At 47.0% G+C, this 22,338-nt stretch overlaps 1 protein-coding gene across 3 annotated transcripts; it reads right to left on the bottom strand.

Moving 5' to 3' along the window:
- Nucleotides 1–10,796: 10,796 nt before the first annotated feature.
- FARSA (phenylalanyl-tRNA synthetase subunit alpha) lies at nucleotides 10,797–18,113 on the bottom strand. 3 transcript variants are annotated; one of them, XM_043978018.1, is made up of 13 exons: nucleotides 17,931–18,112; nucleotides 17,330–17,467; nucleotides 15,441–15,539; nucleotides 14,820–14,938; nucleotides 14,550–14,642; nucleotides 14,342–14,470; nucleotides 14,132–14,247; nucleotides 13,531–13,615; nucleotides 13,337–13,436; nucleotides 12,325–12,493; nucleotides 12,113–12,190; nucleotides 11,574–11,688; nucleotides 10,797–11,359 (listed from the first exon to the last, which is right to left on the bottom strand). In XM_043978018.1, the coding sequence occupies exons 1-13, from the start codon at nucleotides 18,075–18,077 to the stop codon at nucleotides 11,254–11,256; spliced, it is 1,494 nt and encodes a 497-aa protein (XP_043833953.1). In that variant the 5' UTR covers nucleotides 18,078–18,112; the 3' UTR covers nucleotides 10,797–11,253. The 3 variants fall into 3 exon arrangements, with proteins under 3 accessions (XP_043833953.1, XP_043833955.1, XP_043833954.1); XM_043978020.1 differs by lacking the exon at nucleotides 17,931–18,112 and adding an exon at nucleotides 17,756–17,882; XM_043978019.1 differs by lacking the exon at nucleotides 15,441–15,539 and having other exon boundaries at nucleotides 17,931–18,113.
- Nucleotides 18,114–22,338: the final 4,225 nt, after the last annotated feature.

Below are 22,338 nucleotides of genomic sequence, written 5' to 3'. Positions count from 1 at the left end.
GGATTTCCTTTTAATTCTCACTTGGGGAAACTATACCTATTGGGGGAATGGGAGACAAAGAAGGGAATTTCTGTCTGGAGACTCCAAATTTCACTGATATTCTTTCCATCACACCTTGTTGGTTCTAGCTTGGCCCCATCTGGGTCCCATAAGCTCTGGGAGATAGGTGTTGGGTTCTGTTAATTGAGTTAATTCAGGGTCCTGCTGATTTAGAGACTTTAGATGCCACCCAGGACAAGGCAAATGATCCAGGAAAGCTCAGACTGTGGGTAGTGGGAGGAAGTTAGGGTTCTGAAGTCAGGGGATCAGGATATCATGAATAATCAAAGTTCTGGTAGGTTTGGTGTCAGCATCAGGTGTCCCAGTGCTCAAGCAGAATACCTTGTCATGCATGGAATTGCTGCCAAAGCCAAAAACAGGAATATCAGGAGACAAGCATTTGGCATCAGGGTGTGTCCTAGCAGACATTCGAAATGCAATGACCTGGAGGGCAGCAGTAAGGCAAAAGGTGTAGAATATTGATAGCAGCACTTTTTGCCTTAATAAAGAATTGGAGGGGCAGCTAGGTGGCACAGTGGATAGAACACTGGCCCTGGAGTCAGGAGGACCTGAGTTCAAATCTGGCCTCAGACACTTAACACTTACTAGCTGTGTGACCCTGGGCAAGTCACTTAACCCCAATGGCCTCACCAAAAACAAACAAAAAAACAAATAAATAAATAATTGGAAACAAGATAAATGGCCACTGAGGAAAGATTAATCACATTGTGGCACAAGAGTATAATGTTATATCATTGCACTGAAACAACAATAAATATGAAGAATTTGGAGAAGTTTGGAAAGATTTCTATGAATTGATGTAGAGTAAATAAGCAGAATTGGGGAAACAATATATACACTCCTTTACCTCCTCATCCTAGTGTCCATCTTCATGCTAGCAATTCTTCTTTCTATCTTTACAGTCTCTCTCCTTTTTTTTTTTTTTTTGCAGGGCAATGAGGGTTAAGTGACTTGCCCAGGGTCACACAGCTAGCAATTGTCAAGTGTTTGAGGCCGGATTTCAACTCAGGTCCTCCTAACTGCAGGGCCAGCGCTCTATCTACTGCACCACCTAGTTGCCCCTACAGTCTCCTTTTGACTGATGAGTTTGTCCCTGAACCTCCATTTGAAGAAGAACCCATTCCAGACATGCTTACTCCAAACTTATTTCAGCCCATGGCTGCATAGATTCTTTTTTCCATACCTTTATTTTTTCTAATTACATGTAAAGATAGTTTTCAACATTCACTTTTGTAAGATTTTGAGTTCCAAAATTTTCTTCCAGCCTCCCTTCCCACCCCCTCCCGAAGTCAGCAAGCAGTCTGATATAGGTTATACATTACAATCATGTTAAACATATTTCCACATTAGTCATGTTGTAAGAAAAGAATCAGAATAAAAGGAAAAAACAAACATAAGAAAGAAGAAACAACAAAAGTGAAAATAGTATGCTTCAATCTGGATTCAGACTCCATAGTTCTTTATCTGAATGTGGAGAGCATTTTCCAATATGAGTCTTTTGGCATTATCTTGGATCATTGCATTGCTGAGAAGAGCTAAGTCTATCACAGTTGATCATCACACAATGTTGTTGATACTATGTACAATGTTCTCTTGGTTCTGCTCATTTAACTCAGCATTAATTCATGTAAGTTTTTCCAGGTTTTTCTGAAATCTGCCTGCTTATCATTTCTTTTTTTTTTTTTTTTGGTAAGGCAATTGGGGTTAAGTGACTTGCCCAGGGTCACACAGCTAGTAAGTGTCAAGTGTCTGAGGCTGGATTTGAACTCAGGTGCTCCTGAATTCAGGGTCGGTGCTCTATCCACTGCACCACCTATCTGCCCCTGCTTATCATTTCTTACAGCACGATAGTATTCCATTACATTCATAGGCCACAGCTTGTTTAGCCATTCCCCAATTGATGGACATCCCTTCCATCTCCAATTCTTTGCCACCATAAAAAGAGCAGCTATAAATATTTTTGTACATGTGGGTCCTTTTCCCTTTTTGATGATCTCTTTGGGATATAGACCTAGTAGTGCTATTGCTGGGTCAAAGGGTATTCACAGTTTTATTGCTTTTTGGGCATGGTTCCAAATTGCTCTCCAGATGACTATATGGATTCTTTCTGGACCTTGATCCACCCTTTGGTCCCCTTCTCTTTTCAGTTCCCTTTTATGTATTACCTTTTCCCATTAGAATTTAAGCTGCTTAAGGCCAAGATGTGTCTTGCTTTTTGCTTATATTTATATTCCTAGCACTTGGCATAGTGCCTGGCACATATGAAATATTTAATAATATATCCATCTATCCATCTATCTGTCTGTCTATGGCAGAAAATAACCCCAGTCTCAAAGCCCACTGGTATGGGCCTCTCTTCCTGACTGGTGATCACTACCCTGTGCCTGGTGGGGGGGACAGGTGGAGTTATTGAGAAAAGGAAAAAGGAGTCTCTTCAATCTCTTTCAAGTTCCAAGTTGCTTCAGCTTCCAACTTCAAGAGAAAAGGTGGACCAGGCCAACCCCACTTCAGGCTGCTGAAGAAAAAGACTGGGAAGAAGCTGACATGAGAAGATCTGGCTGTCTCTATCGGGTCCCTGTCCCCAGCTTGCTACACTAGAGACTTGAGAGAACTTCCCTTTGGATGAGACCTAGGACTGACTCTCTCTTTCTCTCCTTCCCCCCCCCCCCAATTGAATTACCTCGTTAATAATGCAAGAACTCCCTCACTTTGTATTGTCTGCTATACAATCTCCTATACATACCTTCTCTGATTTCTCTTTTACTACAGATTTGGATAAATGGATTTTCTTTGATAATTGTTATGTGTGTTTGTTGTGGAACTGATATTTGGATGGAAAGGGGTTAAGCCTCACATAAAGAGTTTGGAGTCCTCTTTCCCCTCCAGTAGAAAATAGTGACCAGAAGTTGGCTTGAACCTGAAACTCACATCCCCTCAACAAATAATATTTAAGGGAGCTGATAGATATAATTTCTAGCCCAGTACCGCCTCTCTCTGAAGAGAACAGAGTCATAGCATCTGACCCCAACTTTTTGCTTCCTCTCCTGGTGGGAATCAAAGTTTCCCTTTGAGAATTGGGGGGGGAGGGAGAAAAGAGGCTAGAGATGTCTATTCTACTTCCCTTTTAGGCACTTGCCACCTCTGTGCTACCTGTAGGGAAACAGCCCCTCAAAATATGTGAGGCCTTGCTCTCTCTCTCTCTTCATCCATCCATCCATCCATGTACAATGACTACAATATAATCATAATGACTACGTTTGTCCCTGAAAGGAAAGTTTTAAAATCCACCTCCATCTCTCCTTTGCAGAGGTGAGGTCTATAGATAGGAAACATATTTAGATTTGGTTCATTGTGCTGGTTATTTTTACTGAACTGATTTTTTTCTTTTTTTTTATTCTTTGTTATAAGGGATTCATCAGGCAGGGGAGTGGAGGGACATATTCTGAAGGGAAGGGGATTTTAAAAGGAGACAGACAGAGAGAGACAGATAGATATGAAAAATGAGGAGATGGGAAAGGGTCTTGGCAAGCTGGCAGTCACCTCCAGAAGTGTTTTATTGGGTAGGTAGAACAATGCCAGGAGATTATTTTGGGACGGTAAGTGGGGACTCAGGTAGATTGGCTGTTAGTGGAGAGTTTCATCCTAGCCCACAAGCAGAGCAGGGGGTCAGGGAATGGATGCTGAGAGCTGACAAAGCAGACACTAGGAGCGAGACACAACGGCTATTACCAAGATAGGGATAGGAGGGCAGGACAGAATTGGCAGTTGGTCAAGAGAACTACAGGCTAATCCTGAGACTTCTCTAATCCTGCCTGGTGAAGACTGGGAGTAGGATGGGGTCAGGCTAAAGGCTTTGGAGCTATGGGGACCAGTGGATTGCCAGACGGAAAAGGAGTCAGTCCAGCCCAGAAGGCACTAGACCAAATCACGGGGAGGAGGGGGAAGCGGGGGAACTTCTCTTTATGGAAATATGTGCACCTCCTTTGATGGAAAGAATCTCTGTCTATAAAAACTGACCTTTTTTTAGGATAAGAGAGCCTGTCTCTGGGGTGGCGCCAGCTCTCACCTGCAAGAGCCGATCAGGGCAAGCATTTCTATCTCAGAAATCTGCGCTTAATGCAAACTAGGGCTTGGTTATTGTTTTGTTGATTTCTAGACTTAAGAAAGTGTTAACAATCCAAATGAAACTTAAAAGTATGAGTGTCTACTCCCCTAGGAAAGTAAGGTTGTTAAACGTTGTCTATCTTGTCTCTGGGCCCACCTTTCGCTTTACAGAGAGTTTACCTGTGTACAGGTGCACTTCCCTCTACAGAAGTCCTTGCCTGTAGGGGGCTCCGCATTCCTCTACCTACGACACCTTGCCCTTAGCTCTCCCACCTGAGGAGCTTGTGAGTCCGTCCCCGCCGCCGCCGCCCCCACCCTGCAGCCCCTCTCTTCAGCCCGAGCACTGCTGCCGCCACCGCCCCCTTCCCCGGCTGGGAAGCGAAGCCTCCTCATTAACACCAGCCGCTCTCTTGAGCGAGTATTTCACACTTCTCGGCTCTCGCCCCGTCTGCTGCTGCCGTCAGCGATTGATTCCCTCCCCACCCCCCCACCCCCCACCCTGTCTTCGCAGGGTGACAGATGGGAAGAAGAAATAGAGAAGAAAAAAGGAGAGAGGTTGGCTGTCTTAGCTGATTGATGGAGCCCGAGTCAAAACCACACGTTCCGGGGGGGGGGGGGGGGAAGAAAAAAAGGAGGAAAATGGGGAACGGGGACAGGATCAGGGCTGGACTATCGATCTCCGGGTCTGAGCCCCACCCGGTTCAACCCACCACCATCGCCACTACGACCCTCCACTGTGGACACAAGGCACCCCCCACACACACACACCCACTGTCCAAAGGGAGCGTCAATGCGATGCTGTGCGAAGAACCAGTATCCTTCCTTTTCCCTCCTCTGGGGTACTGCTCAGCTGCTTCCTTACTGCCTCCCTGCCTTGGGCGCCCCATTTAGCCGGCATCTTTGTAGAATGGGTCTAATCCTAACCCTGCACAACCTCTCTCTCTGGGCAGCTTAAGATTCAGTGGAGTCCACTGAAGCACAGCTCAGGTGCCTCCCTAGTCTGCAAAACACAAGGCCTTTTCTGATCCCCCACCAGTCCTTCTGTCCCTCTTTAGCTCTTGTTTTTTTTTTTTTCTTTTTGACTGGACCTGTTATTTCATTCCAGTGAGGAAATTCTCTCTTCTTTGCAGACCAACATCTGCTCTGCCACTGACAGTGTTAGGGAGCTGCCAGAGCTTAAATGATTTACCCTTAGTTAAGCAGCCAGGATCTGTCAGAGGAAGGAATTGAAACCAGGTCTTCTTGACTTAGAAGCCATCCATCCCTCTGTCTACATAGGAAACCAAGCTGCCTCTCAACTTTGGGTGTCTTTGTATGGACTTTAATATGTATTTTATGATTAAATTATCTTTTACATATTATATTCATGAGCCACTGCAAGTTTGCTTGCTGAGAGCCACGAAAAAAAAGTCTGTTAAAAAATAATTTAATTTCATCTTCCCCCTAAGACTCTAAAAGAAACAGATGCCTGAAGACCAATTACAAAACAAAAACCACCGTTAAGAAGAGCAACAACTGGGTCAGGAAGAAACTTTGAGAACCCAAAATCCTTAAATTTGTCGTTGTGGTCCCAGGACCATAGTTTAGAAGAAAGCTATAATTCTAACTGGCAAAACAAAAACAGCACACGTGACTTTGACCCTTGACTGTGAACTTGAAGGTTGGAATGGAAATGTTTCTTTATAGACTGGGGGAGGAGGAGCTTTGCTTTTGGAATAGACAATGGCTAAATTCTCTTCATTCAAACTGTAAAGTATAGGTGACAGCTAGGTGGCGCAGTGGATAAAGCACTGGCCCTGGATTCCAGAGGACCTAAAACCGAATCCGACCTCAAACACTTGACCCTAGCTGTGTGACTCTGGGCAAGACACTTAACCCTCATTGCCCTGCCAAAAAAAAAAAAAGTAAAGTATATAAGGAGAGGGATGTGTGCATCTAGGCTCAACTCCAGAAGAATTTCAACGTTAACAAGTTTGTTAAAACGACAGTTGTGGCATTTCTTTATTTTGTACTGCTCTCCAGCTCATTCTCCCAGTTCATTCTCCCAGCTCCTCCTCTCACTGGCATGCTGGGTACTATACCTCTCCTTGATGGCTTTTAGGGGCTGGGTGTTTTTTTTTTTCATATGATCACTCACAAGTCCTCATTATTTGTGGTCCCCAATACTGATCAACAAGATCACAAACCTTAGCTTTTACAAAGGGATAGTTACTGAGAAGGTAGAGAATGAGTAGATCTTAGAAAGCATCTCCTAAGGTGGGGGGGGGGCTTACTTTCCCTTTGAATGCATAAGGGAGAATAAGCTAAAGTAATTAATAAGCTTAATTAATTAATAATCTAATTAAACTAAAAGGAAAAAGGTGGACAGATTCTTTATAGGTCAATATAAAGAACACGGGGCAAAAGGTACCTTACAATTCCTAGAGGACACTACACTCACACATTGTAGTCTCCCCATCTGAATGGGAGATAGAATACAAGTCTTGGAGGTGAGAAGCAGTGTGGTAAAGGTGAAAGAAGAATGGGTTGGGGGGCAGCTAGGTGGCGCGGTAGATGAAGCACTAGCCCTGGATTCAGGAGGACCTGAGTTCAAATCCAGCCTCAGACACTTGACACTAGCTGTGTGGCCCTGGGTGCGTCATGTAACCCCTATTGCCCTGAAAAGAAAGAAAGAAAGAAAGAAAGAAAGAAAGGAACAAAGAAAGAAAGAAAGAAAGAAAAAAGAATGATGGATTGAATGTCTGAGAACCACTAATTCTGAAGTTACTATCTGGATGACCATGGCCAAGTCACTTCCCTCCCTACAACTCAGTTTCCTCCTCTACAAAATGAAAAAGTTGGGGGCAGCTAGGTGGCGCAGTGGATAGAGCACCGGCCCTGGAGTCAGGAGTACCTGAGTTCAAATCCAGCCTCAGACGCTTGACACTTACTTGCTTGCCTCACAAAAAAAAAAAAAAAACAACAAAACAAACAAAATGAAAAAGTTGGACAAGTTGGCCTCCGCTCTAGAATCTCTTATCCTAGGAGGACCTGGGTTCAAATATTGCTTTAGACACTTCATGGAATGACCCTTATGGGCTTTGTGACACTGGTTAAATCACTAAATTTCCATTTCTCCTGGCTAAAATGAGGATTAATAATAATAGCCCATTGTTGGGCAGATCAGATGAGATAGTGTATGTAAAGTCATTTGTAAATGTTAATGTGAGACCTCTACCCCAGCTAGCCACTTCCCCATCTTGGAATCAATGCCTCCCTTCAAAACTCTTCTTGCATCACATCCTACATAAGGTCTTTTTTCTTTTCAGGGCAATGAGGGTTAAGTGACTTGTCCAGGGTCACACAGCTAGTAAGTGTCAAGTGTCTGAGGCCGGATTTGAATTCAGGTCCTCCTGAATCCAGGGCCAATGCTCTATCCACTGCACCACCTACCTGCCCCTAAGGTCTTTTCTGATGCCTTCTTTTAATTTTTTTTTAATCTTGCTTGTTCTATTTGTTTGCTTATTCTCTCTCCCTCATTAGATTATAAACTCCTTGAGGGCAGGGGCTGTGTTTTGCCTGCTTTTGTATCCCTAGCACTTAGCACAGTGCCTGGCACATAGTAGGTGCTTAATAAATGCTTATTGACTGACTGGATATCTCAGCTACCAGTAAAGCCTTCCCCACTCTGAAATCACTTTGTATTTATATGTCTGCATACCCTGTCCCTGATGCATGTCATCTCCACCCCTCTACCCCGACATGGAATAGAACACAAACTTCTGGAGGGCAGGGATCATTTTGTCCCTGAGACACGGCATAAGGGAATGGGTAGAGACCTGAGTTCAAAAAGTCCTTCTGATTCATGCTAGCTGTGGGAAATCTGGCAACTTCTGCACACTCTGGACAATAACATTTATATAATGCTTACTATGTGCTGGAGGGGCAGCTAGGTGGTGTAATGGATAGAGCACCCAAGTTCAAATCTTACCTCAGACACTTACTAGCTGTGTGACCCTGAACAAGTCACTTAACCCCAATTGCCTTAAATGTCTGGGGCCATCGCCAGTCATCCTGATAGATATCTTGCCACTAGACCCAGATGGCTCCGGAAGAGTGAGGTTGGTGACCTTGCACAGCCCTCCCCTCACTTAAATCCAGTTCAGTGCAAGTCATTTCATCACCCCGATGTTATGGCCTTCTTCCAGAATGAAGGACAAACAACATGTGCCAGGCACTGTGCTAAGTGCTTTACAAAGATCTCATTTGATCCTCGAAACCCTTGGAGGTGGGTGCTATTGTTATCCTCATTTTGCAGTTGATGAAACTGAGGCAGTCAAAGGCTAAGTGACTTGTCCAGGGTCACACAGCTAATCTGTGTCTGAGGCTGGATTTAAAGATCTTCCTGACTTCGGTCTTGGTGTTCAATCCATGGAGCCACTTAAGGCTCTATAAATTGGAACTCTAAGACTATATATTGTTTAAAAGAAAAAAAAAAGTGCTGACCTGTGTTGGTAGAATTTCCCAAACTAGAAATTATCCAAACTAATGGCCCAAATCATCGGACCATTCTCTATCACCTATTCCTTCCTATCTACATTGCCTGGCACACAACAGGCATTCCATAAATGCTTATTGATTGATGAACCCTCATTCCCCTTTCCCCCTCCCCCCACACACAGAGTTTTAGGTGACAGAATTTAGCGCTGGAAGAGGGCTTTTGAGATACCATAATCCAACCCCTTTATTTTATAGAGAAGGGTGACCTGCCCCAGACGGCAGAACTGAAGAGTACAGAACCGGGTCAGACACTGACTCATTCACACTGCTATCAGCTGCCGGCCTTCATCAGCCCTAGGCAGGAAGCTCCATTCTTGCACAACGCCTGGCATTCCTGCCTCACCTAAAGTCTTGCCTGTGTTGGAGGGTGGGTGGGCCTGAGGAGCCCATATACCCCTCTGGATCCCATGAATGGTCTTGTTCTTCCAGGCCTCCTGACTTTGCAGGACTTGGCCGCTCTGATTCTGGGGATTCTCCAGCTTGCCTCTCCCTCTCCTCCTCTGGGCTGGGCCCTGATCACCCAATCCATGAAAGTTGGTCAGGTGCTTGTCTGGTCAGCATCACATCAGGCTTTCTGCCACAGCTGGGGAACAGTGTGGTTCCCAGCGGCTTGCCTGGCTACCCACGCAGATTTCAGACTTACTCCAGAGACACTGAAGTAGGCACAAGGCCAGGGACCTCGGGGGTAAGGAAGGGTGGGTGGGTCAAAGCATCAGAGGTAAGAGGCCCAGAGGGGGATTTTGTCCGACATCCAAGGGAGGATTACTTGTCACTGACCCAGTTAGAAGCTGTCACAGCCCCTCCTGGCATACACTGGCCCAGATATCTGATAGGAAGAATTTGGGGGCATAAAGGCAGAGGATGGGAGCAGAGATGTTAGCTAGAAGCCTGTGCCCACTGGCATCTTTCATGACACAGGTTCATAGACACACAGACACAGTGAGGCAGCCTAGTTTTGTTTAGCAGGGAGTGTGCTATGTTTCAAGACAGGAGAGACAGGGTTTTGAATACCGTCTTTGATAGTGGGTCCACAATTAAATCATTCAACTTCTCTAGTACAATGGATACAACATCAAGCCTGGAGTCAGGAGATTCCAGTTTAAATACACTCAGACACGCTCTGTGACCTTGGACAAGTCACTCAAACTCTTCCTGTTTTCTCAACTGTAAAATGGGGATAATAGAACCTAACTCCCAGGACTGTGAGAATCAAATGAGATCATTGAAGATCCCTTAGCACAGTTGGTGGACATATTAGGGTGCTTATTAAATACTTACTTCCTTTCTTCCTTGCTTGTATCAGAAGTGGTCACATACCTATTATAATTGTTTGCAGCTGACATAGGCTGATGGGTACTGAGCCTCAGAATATTCCAAAATCTCCACTATGAGCTCAACAACCACTCAAGAAAGAGCAACCTAACGATCCACACGAGGAACACCAAATGGATAAAGACTGATAGTTGGTCAATCCATACACTGAGTTAGGCCATCAATACATATATGCAGCACCAAGGTACAAAAAGTAAGGTCCAGCTGGAGCTGGATTGTGTTGGGGAAATTGCATATTGCTCCTTCAATGACTCTTAATTCCTCTTTGAAATGACCCCCCCATACACACCTTTATTAAAAACAAACAAACAAAAACTTTCAGAAAGTTATAAAACTCAGCAGCCATCTTCCAGGGGCCTTGACTTTCCCTTGGCCTGTGGGGGATGTCCTTGATTCCCAGGATGTAGTTCCCCTACCACCATTTCCACTGCCACCACATAAGAATGGAATCTACCCAAAGATAGTATGTCTTCTCTTCAGACCAAACCAAACTTCTCAACCACCACCTAAACCAGGGTTTCCAAAGATTTCCAGAAGAGCAATTAGGGCATCAGACCAAGAAAAAGGGAGAACAGAGAAGAAAAGAAGGACCCTCAGTACCATCTTGGGGTAAGCCAAGGTCCACACTGAGGTAGAGGCTGGGGCCAGCCTGCTGGGGGTACTATGTGCACATGTGCTCTCCTTGAAACTAGATAAACTTTGGAGAAGACAGGTACACAGAACACCTCCCCCAAGACTACTCCTAGAAGAAGGCCTACTAAGCAAAGGAATCAGAATTCTTTTATTCATGAACAGATGTCTGCTTGCTGACCTGTTTAAGACCTAGAAAGCGTGGGCGGATGCCAGCTCAGGCGAAGGTAAGAAAGAGACTCTGGCTCAGGTGGACATGCTCTGGGTCCAGCCCTATGATGAGGGGGAAGGATGTCCTGGGAAGTAAGCCAGGAGGAGGAGGTGGGAATTCTGGGCTTGACTTTTCAGAAGATAAATATGTAGGGGAGGGGTGGGCAGACAGAGGGTGTAGGCCCTGCTAAATTCCAGATATTCAGTTGTCTGGGTGGTAAAAGAAGCTAGTCCAAGGCGAAGAGGGGCCCCGGTTGGCTCTAGATATCCAGGGAAGTTGGAAGGGTCCCAGGTCCTCGATCCAGGCGTCCCAGCAGAGACCCAATGAGCACTACAGGAACACAGTGGGTAGGGATCTGGTGGGTGAGCGTGCAAGGACTAGGTGTCCAGGCGGCACAGTGGGCTGTCATACACCATCTGCAGGTTCACTCTGTGCCCCACCAATTCTCGGATGTTGTTGATGCCATACTTGATCATAGTGGGCCTAGGGGTGAAGGGAAGAGGGTTAGGAATTACAGATGGGCCTACTGTGATCCTGAGTACATAGATACACACAGAGCTTCTCTAGGTCACTCACAACCACACTCAGTCTCACGACAGTCATCGAACAGTGTTGGTCACAAGGCCCACAACCATCAGTCTCCAATCACACAATGACAGCTCACACAGAATCTATCACCTCCAAATCACATACTCACCTCTCCAGGGAAAGGCCCCAAGCAATGACAGACACACCCTCAGGCAGCCCCATGGGCAGCAGCATCTCTGGCCGGAAGACCCCTGAGTTGCCCACCTCTACCCACTTCTTCAAACCTGGGAAAAAAGAGAAAAAAGAGGGTGAGTTTACAGTGCCAACACCCTCTCTTCTTCCCACCCCCAAGGAATCCACAGCACCTACACAACTGCAAGGAATGTGGTGCTTACCTCACAGCCACAGGCTTTCCAGCCCTTGAGGCCTACAAGATGCCATCCTTGGCAGAGGGACTCCCTAGGTCTGGACTGTCTTAGAGGTGTGTAAAGTACCTGTGTTTCCCCTCTCCCCACTTTCCCCACACTCTGCCTCACCCAGCAGCTATGTGGGGAGAGCTCTGTGCCAGCTTCTGCCCATCTGTCTGTCTCTGCTCCTATCCTTCCATGTCTGTCCTGGTACTTGTCCTTCCATCTGTCCATTCTTCTTCTTGTCTCTGTCTCATGGCTACTAGATACACAGTCCAACTCCCTCTCCAAATCTGCTTACCTTGATGGTAGCTGAAGACCTCCATGCTGGGTTCAGTGTAGGGGTTGTAGGCTGGCTTGAAGCGCAGGTGCGTAATGCCTGGGGAGCAGGAGGGGGGGGAAGGATGTACTAACTAGCCTCCCAGCCCCTCCTGCCCCTTCCCAAGAGACTGACCTTTGTGGAGGGGGCTGCCCTGCCACAGCCCCTTCTACCCAGCTGGCAATCCCCCTTACCAAGTTTGGTGAAGAACTCTTTGAGGATGCCCATGAGGTGGCCCAGGGTGAGGCCATAGTCAGCTACTACACCCTCAATCTGGTGGAACTCAGCCAGGTGGGTGGCATCCAACGTCTCATTACGGAAGACTCGGTCAATGGAGAAGTACTTGGCTGGGGAGAAGGGCTTCTAGAGAGACAGCAGGAAGATTCAACCCAGTCCATTAGAATGATGAATGGCTAGATAGCCAGGGAAGGGAATGGGGCAAGACACAGGGACAGAGAGATAGAGAGATGGAAACAGTGTCTGACGGACCAGTCACAGCAAAGGACTGTACTGGGCACATAAACCAGATGTATTCATAACTTTGGCAAGGACAATTTCACATATCCTATTCTTGCTGTGCTTATACTCAAATGATCAATTTGGATCCTGAGGGAAACACTACCCGGGTCTTCCCTTGAGACTCCTCATCTTGACTGGCCGCCCAGTCAAGTGTACACACTGCGAAAGTCCAACAGGAAACATGCCAATAACAGAGTAATGGCAATGGGTCTTAAAATGCCCACCTGGGTGTTGCCACAGCTTCTTCAAAACAGGCCACCAAAGACATTGGGGGGGGGGGCCCCCCCGCACAGGCTTGTTGTTGGCTTTCATGACAGCTGGCCTTGAGACCTCACCTGCATGAAATCAACTGCATCCTAAGACAGAGGAGCTAGAGTCTTAGACAGATATCCAAGAAACCACTGGCCTGGAGGAGAGACCAATGCCAGAGCAATATATCTGTCATACTGACAACTTTCCAATACCATTTAATCAATATTTGCTCTGTGATTGTGTGTATGCGTCCATATGCCCACATGCACATAAGTAGGCTCAATTTTGAATCTTCTGAGTCCCTAATAAATGCTACTAGGATTCAAAATCCTGCTCACTTGTTATTCTCTATATCAGAAACCTAAGGGTTAATGAACTGAAACAAAGATATTTAGAGAAATGGGCTAATATGGGGAATGGAATACCCCTGCATACCTGCTGTGCAAGACGATAAAGCGCCCGGGCACTGGCAGCCGTGGTGTGTGTCCGTAGGAGGTTTTTCTGGGCCTCTTCCAGTTTCCAGTCATATTTGTATCTGAGGGAAAATGAAAATGAGGGGTATACCTATTCTTCCTCTATCTTCCCCTCTCCCCACACCTCTGCAATCCCTGCAACATTCAGGCTCTCACCCTTGAGAGCCATAGCCACCCTGAGAGTGAGTCCGCTTCACACGCTCCACATAATCCATGGGAAAATCCAGGGCCTCTGCTGGGTCTAGGGAGAAAGGATGAAATAACCAAGAGGCTGCAGGAGGAGGAGATGATAGTAACAATAACAATCCTTGCCATAGTGTTTCAAGGTATCCCAAGGACTGTGCACATATTATCCAAATATCATCTTTAGGGGCAGCTAGGTGGCGCAGTGGATAGAGCACCGGCCCTGGAGTCAGGAGGACCTGAGTTCAAATCTGACCTCAGACACTTAATACTTACTAGCTGTGTGACCCTGGGCAAGTCACTTAACCCCAATTGCCTCACCAAAACAAACAAACAAACAAACAAATATCATCTTCATTTTACAAATAAGGAAACTAAGGCTCAGAAAGGTTAGTGATATGTCACCCAGACAGCGAGTGTCATAGACAGGGCTGAAGCCTAAGTTTGCTAGATTCCACCCCAGCTCTATGACGAAAAGGTGCCCTTTGGAGCAAATTCCATAAATGGGCTTGAAAGGGGACAATAACAGACTGGAGACAAGACAGAGAGAGGTACCAAGGGGTCAAGGACTGACCCTTGAGGAAGAAGGTATCATGCTGGTCTCGGGCTGGGTGCTGCTGGGGCTGGAAGAGGGCGTCAAAGTTCCAGAAGGAGCTCTCAATAAAGTTGTCGGTCAGCATTTCCGTGAAGCTAGAGGGAGGTCCAAGAGTTATCCGTGATCTCTGTTATCCTCAGCCCTATAGCCCACCTGATAGGCCCCAGATCACTCCCTTCTCCTGCTTACCCCATCTCTAGGAAGATCTGTCGGAACTGTGTTCTAACTTTCATCAGTGGGTGCAGGTGACCGCCCTCTGGTAAGACACCTTTTGATGAGAAGTTGTATGCTTTGAATTTCACATCTCGCCAGGAGCCGCTAGAAGCAGAGGAACAGGTGACTATGGGCCCCTGATTTCCATGGTTGACATGGCTACTCCCTAGTGCAATGCACCCACCTGGAGATCATCTCGGGGCTGAGTTCAGTCTCCTGCTTGGAGATGTTTGTGCTAAAGGCGCTCCCCTTGCTCACCCAGTAGGTCTTCAGGGTCCTGAAGCCAGAGAGGGGAGGGTTTGGTGCCATGACCTGGTTAACACGCAGAGCTGCCCCCTGCTGGGGAAACTGAATGCCAACTACATGTAAGTAAGGGGAGGGCAAGGGAGACAGTGTCCGACAGGAATACAGCTGCTGGAATGGGGGGACAGTGACTGAAGGATAGCTGACTCACACTTCGGACAGCAGTTTCCTCTTCTTCAGTTCATTCCTCTCCTTTTCACTCAGATGCTCGGCTTCCCCATCCTGTACCAGCTGCAGTTTTGCCTGCACCAAGTCCTCCACACTGTCCACCTATGCCAGTGTATTATGGTTATGTTTGGGAGTGTATCTGCCTACTAGACGGCAAACTCTATAACAATGGGGACCCATATCTTATCTAAGCTTGGAATCATCTCAGATGCCTAGCACAGGGCTCAGCACACAATATGCCTACTTAACATTTGTTAAGTGGCTGGATAAATGAGGCAGTAAGGGCTCCAAAGATAGGCAGGGAATAGGAAAAAAATAGGGCAAGATGAACCCCAGAAGGAGAGGAAAAAGCCCTCATCTCCAGAAGGGCAGATTTCAGACATTTCAATTCCTATCCTACACAAACCACAAAGGCCCAGAGTTAAAGAGGGCTCTTCCTTTGTCTTGTCCCCAACCGGACCAAAAGAGGAAGATGCCACATCTCCCTCACCATCCCGGTTATGTCTTTTTCACCTCCCTCCTACACAAAGAGACATGTATCCTCTCCCCACAGGAAGTCACATACCCTGACTCACTCCCCAGAACCACTTACAGTCCCACTTACAGCACGGAACACCCGGGTCCCACCGGGTGCATTCTTGTCTACACGGATCCACTTGTTGGACATGGCCTTGCTGAAGCCTACCTTTCCACTGGGCAGTCTCTGGGAGAAGACACACAGAGGATGGTGTTCGACAAGTTTTTATTAAGGGACTACAACAAGTAAGGCATCATGCTAGGCACTGGGGAGGACAAGAATGAAAAGGATTGGGGGCAGCTAGGTGGCATAGTGGATAAAGCACTGGCCCTGGATTCAGGAGGACCTGAGTTCAAATCTGGCTTCAGACACTTACTAGCTGTGTGACCCTGAGTAAGTCACTTAACTCTCATTGCCCCACCAAAAAAAAAGAAAAGGATCCCCACCTCCACTAAACTTACACTGGGATGTAGCATGTAAACAGACAGTTAACTATGAGGTGGTCTAAGAGAAGACTAATGTGAACAAGAGAGGCTGAAGGAGGTGGCTTCTGAGCATGAAAATGATCTGGGAAGGGGCAGCTAGGTGGTGCAGTGAATAAAGCACTGGCCCTGAATTCAGGAGGACCTGAGTTCAGATCGGGCCTCGGACACTTAACACTTACTAGCTGTGTGATCCTGGGCAAGTCACTTAACCCTCACTGTTCCACAAAAACAAACAAACAAAAAATGATCTGGGAAAAGAGATACATGAGATCACAGGGGCTCATATATTGGCCCGAAGGCCCCTGAGATTCCCCCTGGGTGGAGAAGTCAGTCTTTGTTGCCAGCACACTACTGGCAGCCACATCCTGCTGCTCTGTCCTCTAAGATACTTCTTGAACTCAGAGGATCACATTCCTAGAGTTGGGGGGTGGGGGTGGGGTGGCAGGGGTTTACAGATGACCAAGCCTAACCCCTTCATTTTAAAAATGAGGAAACTTGAGGACCAAAAGGTCTAGGTAAGCAAAGGTCACACAGCTACAGAGTATCTCTAGCAGAATTCAAACTGAGGCCTGCCTGAGTCTAGGTTCAGCACTCTGACCACTCCGCAGACACCCAGCTGAGGCCCTCAACACTTTGGCTGGGACCACTATCATAGCTTCTAGCTGATCTCAGGGCCTCAAGTCTCCTCCTCTCTCCCTTCACCCAACTCATCTTCCAAAATAATCATGTCATTTTTCTGCTCCAAAGCCATGAGCGAGTCCCTGATGCCACCAGGATGAAACACATACAAGCCTAACATTTAAGGTCCTTCTAGATCTGGTTACAACTTATCCTTCCAGTCCCATAGAATTAATTTGTTTCAAGCATTATACAATCTAGCCAAGCTCTATTGCTACCTATTTCTGAACTTTCTATCTCATCTCTCTCCCTCACTGCGTTGTTACAAAGTGTTCAATCCCTCCTTGAATTTTCTTAGAACATTTTCTCTGGATCCATTAGATTGTGAGCTCCTTGAGGTCAGGGACTGCCTTTGACTGCCCAACACTTAGTGTAGTACCTGGCACATAATAACTGTTTAATAAATGTTTATTGATGAATTAATTTCTCCTTTGTTCCCATCACACTCTGTACCCCATATTATACCTGTATGTGCACATGTCCATCTCCAATCCTTTATTCCCCTACAACAATTTGGGGGGGAGGGGGGGGAGAGCCCGGCATGGGGCAATGAGGGTTAAGGGTCACAAAGCTAGTGTCAAGTGTCTGAGGCAGAATTTGAACTCAGGTCGTCCTGAGTCCAGGGCTGGTGCTTTATCCACTGTGCCAAGTAGTTGCCTCTGACAACATTTTTTTGAGGGTAGATACTGTATCTTTTAATTTTTATAACTGTCTTTAACTTATTATTTCCAGACTAGACAATGAATAAATAACTACTAAACCAAAGCAACACCTAGAACAGGCCTCCCCCAAGCTCTCTGAGCCAGTTAGTACCATGAGTTCACTCTGCATCAGACCCTCAGGAGGGAGGCTGTGGAAGACTCTGGCCTCATGGCTGCCAAACTGAGCTGTCTCCTGGCCCTCAGGTGTAAGCTCCCATCGTTGGGTAGAACGCAGTTCAGCTTCAATAACCTAGGCCCAGAAAAGAGGATGTTGTCAGATTCATGTCTTCCTCCCTGGGTCCATTTTCCCCAGTCTCTGCATTCTGCATCTTCTATCCCTGGTCACTTCCTACCACCCCATTTCCAGGACGTAATTACTGCTCTCTCCCGACCCCCTCCCCCATCTCATGTCCCATGCCTAGATGACCCTTAATCCTGTCTCCATCCCTAGTCTTCCATTCCCCCTACACTCAGACACAGCCCCTCACAGCTCCATCCCTGCACCTCCACGCCCAAATGTGGTGGTCGCACCGCCTGCCTCATTCCTGGCCCTCCACGCCCAGGATGTGACTGCTCCTCCTGCGTGGTCCACGTCCTCTCATGCCCGCCACCTGGCCGCCCTCCAGCCCCACGTGTGGCTGCCCCTCTCCCCCTGCCGGTCCGCGCCCGGTTGCATCAGCCGTTCCCAGTCCGCAGACCCCAAGCCGCCTTACCTCCCCCAGAGCCTGCAGGCTTTTGACAGCGCCCACCACCGCTTGGTGCTCCAGGCCCAGCGTGCTCGCCAGCTCCAGACTGTCCAGGCCGCCATCGCCTCCCTCCAGCCGCTGCAAGAGCAACTGAGCCACCGGCCCGTCAGCCATGTCCGCGCCGGGAGGATGGGAAGAGACACACCGGAAGCGGAAGCGCTGCGGCTCGGAAGCGCGAGCCCCGCCACCTTGAGTGTGGCGGGACCGCAGTCTTCGCCCCGCGCCGCCATCTTGAGTGAGTCAGACGCACCAAGGCTAGGCTAAGACGAAGAAGGGAAAGGAAGTGCAGGGTTAGCGGGGCAGTGGAGTCAGAGTGGCAAAGGGGAAGAGCAGCCCTTTCTCCGTGGGCCTCTTAGTGCTATGGCCCCAAGCACCGACCTTCTGCGTCCTGCTGAACCGCCCCCCCCCCCCGCCCAGGCCCCCCATCTTCGCCCCGAAACCTGTGCAAGCCCCTGTTGACCTTGTTTGACCTGAGAGCCCCACGGGGTGATTCACGAGGTCCAAGGTCCAGCAGTCAGCCCCTTTGGCCCAAGCGGCCGTGGAGGGAGACAGGGCTGGGGAAGGGAGCTCGTGCCAGCCAAGGCCCCACACCCTGAGCCCCCCAGGCCACAGACCCTTGGCCCCCTTTGTAGCAGGCAAAGAGCTATAAGGCCAGTGCGTGGGGAGAGCGGACCTGTGGAAGTCCCTGGGGACCCCGGCACAGCAGCAGGTGCCGCAAGGCAATAATCCGGGGCACTGGAGCAGAGAGACCACCAGCCTAACTTGGGGACCAGAGATGTGGCTGCCGATCCTGGCCCCCTCCTCATGACCTCTGAACGTCCTGGGGTCCCCAAACTCTTCAATAAAATAATCCCTTCCCTACCTTTGTCACTCGATCCTTGTGCTTTGTAAACTTTGAAACAATACATAAACGAGGGTTGTCGTTTTCATTAAAGTTCCCTGCTTCTGGTGCTTTCAGGGTTTTTGTTTATTGCATACAATTCTTGCTTTGTGTATATTGCATTGGAAAGTGACTTTAGAGGGGCAGCTAGGTGGCGCAGTGGATAGAGCACCGGACCTGGAGCCAGGAGAACCTGAGTTCAAAGCCAGACTCAGACACTTAACACTGGCTGTGTGACCCTGGGCAAGTCACTTGACTCCAATTGCCTCACCAAAAAAAAAAAAAGGAAATTGACTTTAGTTAAGAATTCTGAAAGAAATTTGAATGAGGATCTGATTGAGCTGCTAGCTGCAAAGATTGCAGAAGAATTCGGGGAAACTTTGGAACCTGGGTTTGAATCAAAAAAAGTTTTGTGATGAAACAGCAGAAGCATTTCATCATTTGAGTGATTTCTTTTTGTAGTATTGAAAAGATGGATTTAAATACTTTGAGATTTTTCAAAGTTCAAAGACTAGTTAAAGGTAATATTGCTTGCTATAATCAGATACAGGAGGGGGAAAAAAGAGAGTCATTGTCCAAAATTTCTCCATAGCTTCATTAAAAAAAAATTGTGCAGCTAACCACCAGTGAGAAAAGCTAGATATAGTGGGTAGGGAAGGGGCAGCATATTGCACAACTATGTTAACTGTGCATACGTTATCATTAACTTTACCTTTCATTTTGTAATTCTGCTTTTTACCATGGTATATTTACTATATCTGCATTTCAGTTTATTTTATAATGTGTAAGGGTATTATATTGTGTATGCTTTTGTCATAAAGGCTAAGTGAAGTACATAGGTAGAGGCAAATTTGCATTAAGTAAAAATCCCTTTACATGGAACCCTGTCATAGGGTCGGTCCACTTACATCAAGAACTCTCTGTACTGGCTACCTACTGTGTGCCTGGCCCTCCTGTATTTGGTGCCTGGTGGGAAGAGAGGAGAAGAGAATCATAGCTGTTAAGGCATTTTGTACTTTCTGAAATACTTTTTCCACTAAGATCATAGAGGTAGAGCTGGAAGGAACCTCAGAGGCCATAGAATCTAACCCTCTTGTTTTATAGGTGAGGAAATGAAGGTCCTTGTAATTTCACCTAAAAACCACAGCAATGTTGGGTTAGTAGGGTCCAGACATTATTTATGGTCAGTGCCTTGCACATTGTAAGCATTTGTATAATGTTTGTTGAATTTGACTGGGGGGGGGGGGGCAGGGAACAGGCCCAGAGAGAAAGGAGTCAAATAACAAGGTTACACAGAGCTAGAACTAGAACTGAGGTCTACTCATGCTCAAACTGGGCTCTTTTTATTATTAACCCCCCCCCCACGCCTTATCCCCCATATCCCTGGGAAGACAGGACCCATACCCACAGAGGGTTAACAAGTCTACCTAGTCCCTTAGTATCTTAATACTTACAATAATGACAACTTACATTTCTATGATAGCTTATGGTCTACAAAGCACTCTCCTTAGAACAACCCTGGGATGTAGTTAGTGCAGTTATTAATCATCGGGATGAGGAATGCTCAGTTATGACTGATAGGGAAATAGAGGCCCAGAACTGATAGGTAGTCACAAAAAGTCATAAAAATGGCCAATGGCAGAGCCAGTTTTCGAGCTCTGCTGCTCTGTGATGCCACTGCCTTTGGGTGTACACAGCTTGAGTTCCTGGCAAGATCTAGGAAGGGTTCTCATACCTCTGGCTTTGAAGCTCCAGACTCACCCTCTCACACCCTTCCTGCTGAACCAGCTGGTTGTGTTGGAATACTGTTGGAATGAAGAGGCCCTCAGGCCCTGGGGCCATTCCTCCTCTAACCTGGTGACTTTATTTTGGCTTCTATCTAAGAGATCCTGCCACTTGCTAGTCCAAGCTACTCTTTTCTCTTTTCCTTATCTTTAAGAATTCCTTTTTGTTCTACTGATCTCTTCTTAGTCATGAGCCTACTCTTGGACTATCTGATCACCTGCTCTCCCTTGCCCCATGGCCACTGGTCCTCTTAATGAGTTTTTTCCCCAAGTTGTTCCCTCTCTTGTAATTTACTGTAAATTATTGTAATTTATTTGTGTACTTTATCCTGGCACAACCTTTTGTCTGAGTGTGAATTTCTCCATCCTCCCAAACACCCCAGCTTCCAACCCCAGACTGAATTCTCTGAGGCATCCTGGTCCAGTAAGACACTGCATCTGGATTCAGAAGACCTAGCTAGACACAAGTCCGAGACCTGTTACCTGTGTAACCTTGGACAATTCCATTTGCCCTGTCAGCCTTAGTTTCCTCATTTATAAAATGGGTGAATTGGGCCAGTTGGTCTATAAGATTCCTTCCATTATTAAATCCTAATAAGACTGGACTACCACCCGAACCCTTTCACCCAGTGGCCACTCTGCCACTGTCTGATTGTCTGGGACTGAGCTCAGAAGTGTGATTCCCAGCCTTAGGTTTTGACAAGCCTGCAAGAGACCATGTGTTTTAGAGAAACAGGCATGCCTGGCATTGGGTCTCTTTTCTTCTTCCTATTTACTGGGTGTAGGGATTGTTTCATTCTGCCTGTTTCTCTCAGTGCCTACCAAACAGCAGACAATAAATATTGATTGGTTGACTCCTGAGGGCTCAGCCCCAAAACTTGAGGAAAGGGATTACGGCTGTTGCCAGAAGGGGTTCCTCATGGCAGTTGAGTCTTTCATTCCCCTCCTAGACCTTATCTTGCAGACAGAGTCTGCCTCTTTTTCCTTCTCTGGCTTCTCTGGCTTCTCTTGCCCCTCCCACTCAACCAGGCCAAGCCGTTTGGGTTACAAAAGCTCAGCAGTTTGTGGAAGACCACAGTGCCCATCTGCCCCTATCCCCCCAAGTAGGAAGGCTTCTTGCATAATGATAGAGAAGCCACACAGAGTGTGAGGGTAGAAGAGGATCCCTTGGTCAGCCTCTCTGGCAGGTACCTGGTGTCTGCAACTGCCAAGACATGAGATATTGCATCAAAAGCTTGGGGGGGGGGGAGACTTCAATTAGAGATTAGGTGACCACTAGTCGAAAATATTGTCCAGAGTATTTTTGTTCAAATAAGGATTGGATTAGGTCACATCTGAAATCTAATCCTACTCTAGGAGTCTGTGAGAGCAGCTAATCCAAACCTTCATTTTACACAAGGAAATTAAACTCTGAGAGGGTAGGGAGTTGTCCAAGGTCACAAGGCTCTAAGTACATCTGGGACAGAACTAGCAGGTCATAGAAAGAATCAGGGACTTTCAATCCAGACAATTTGTGTTTGAGTTTCACCTTTGTTGCTCCCTGTGTGGTGGTCTTGAAACAACTGTGCTAAGTTTCCTTATATGAAAAATGAGCTTTCTTCCACTTGAACAGAAGTCATCTGACTCTAAATCCAAAATGCTATGCACCCTACTAAGTTTTGCTGTGCCCTGCCACAGTCACATATAACAATCATTCTCCACACCCTTCCCA

Source organism: Dromiciops gliroides, chromosome 1 (assembly GCF_019393635.1).
Source record: "Dromiciops gliroides isolate mDroGli1 chromosome 1, mDroGli1.pri, whole genome shotgun sequence".
Lineage (NCBI taxonomy): Eukaryota > Metazoa > Chordata > Mammalia > Microbiotheria > Microbiotheriidae > Dromiciops > Dromiciops gliroides.
Note: the sequence above shows the minus strand (reverse complement) of the source record. Positions and strands in the feature narration are given on the sequence as shown.

Excerpts from the sequence above, each read along its gene's own strand:
- FARSA (XM_043978018.1), bottom strand. The coding sequence starts at position 18,077 with ATGGCTGACGGGCCGGTGGCTCAGTTGCTCTTGCAGCGGCTGGAGGGA. Across the intron at positions 12,191-12,324 it reads AGAGTTCTTCACCAAACTTG|GCATTACGCACCTGCGCTTC; the intron begins GTAAGGGGGATT and ends CCTGCTCCCCAG. Across the intron at positions 11,689-12,112 it reads GGTCTTCAGCTACCATCAAG|GTTTGAAGAAGTGGGTAGAG; the intron begins GTAAGCAGATTT and ends CTTTTTTCCCAG.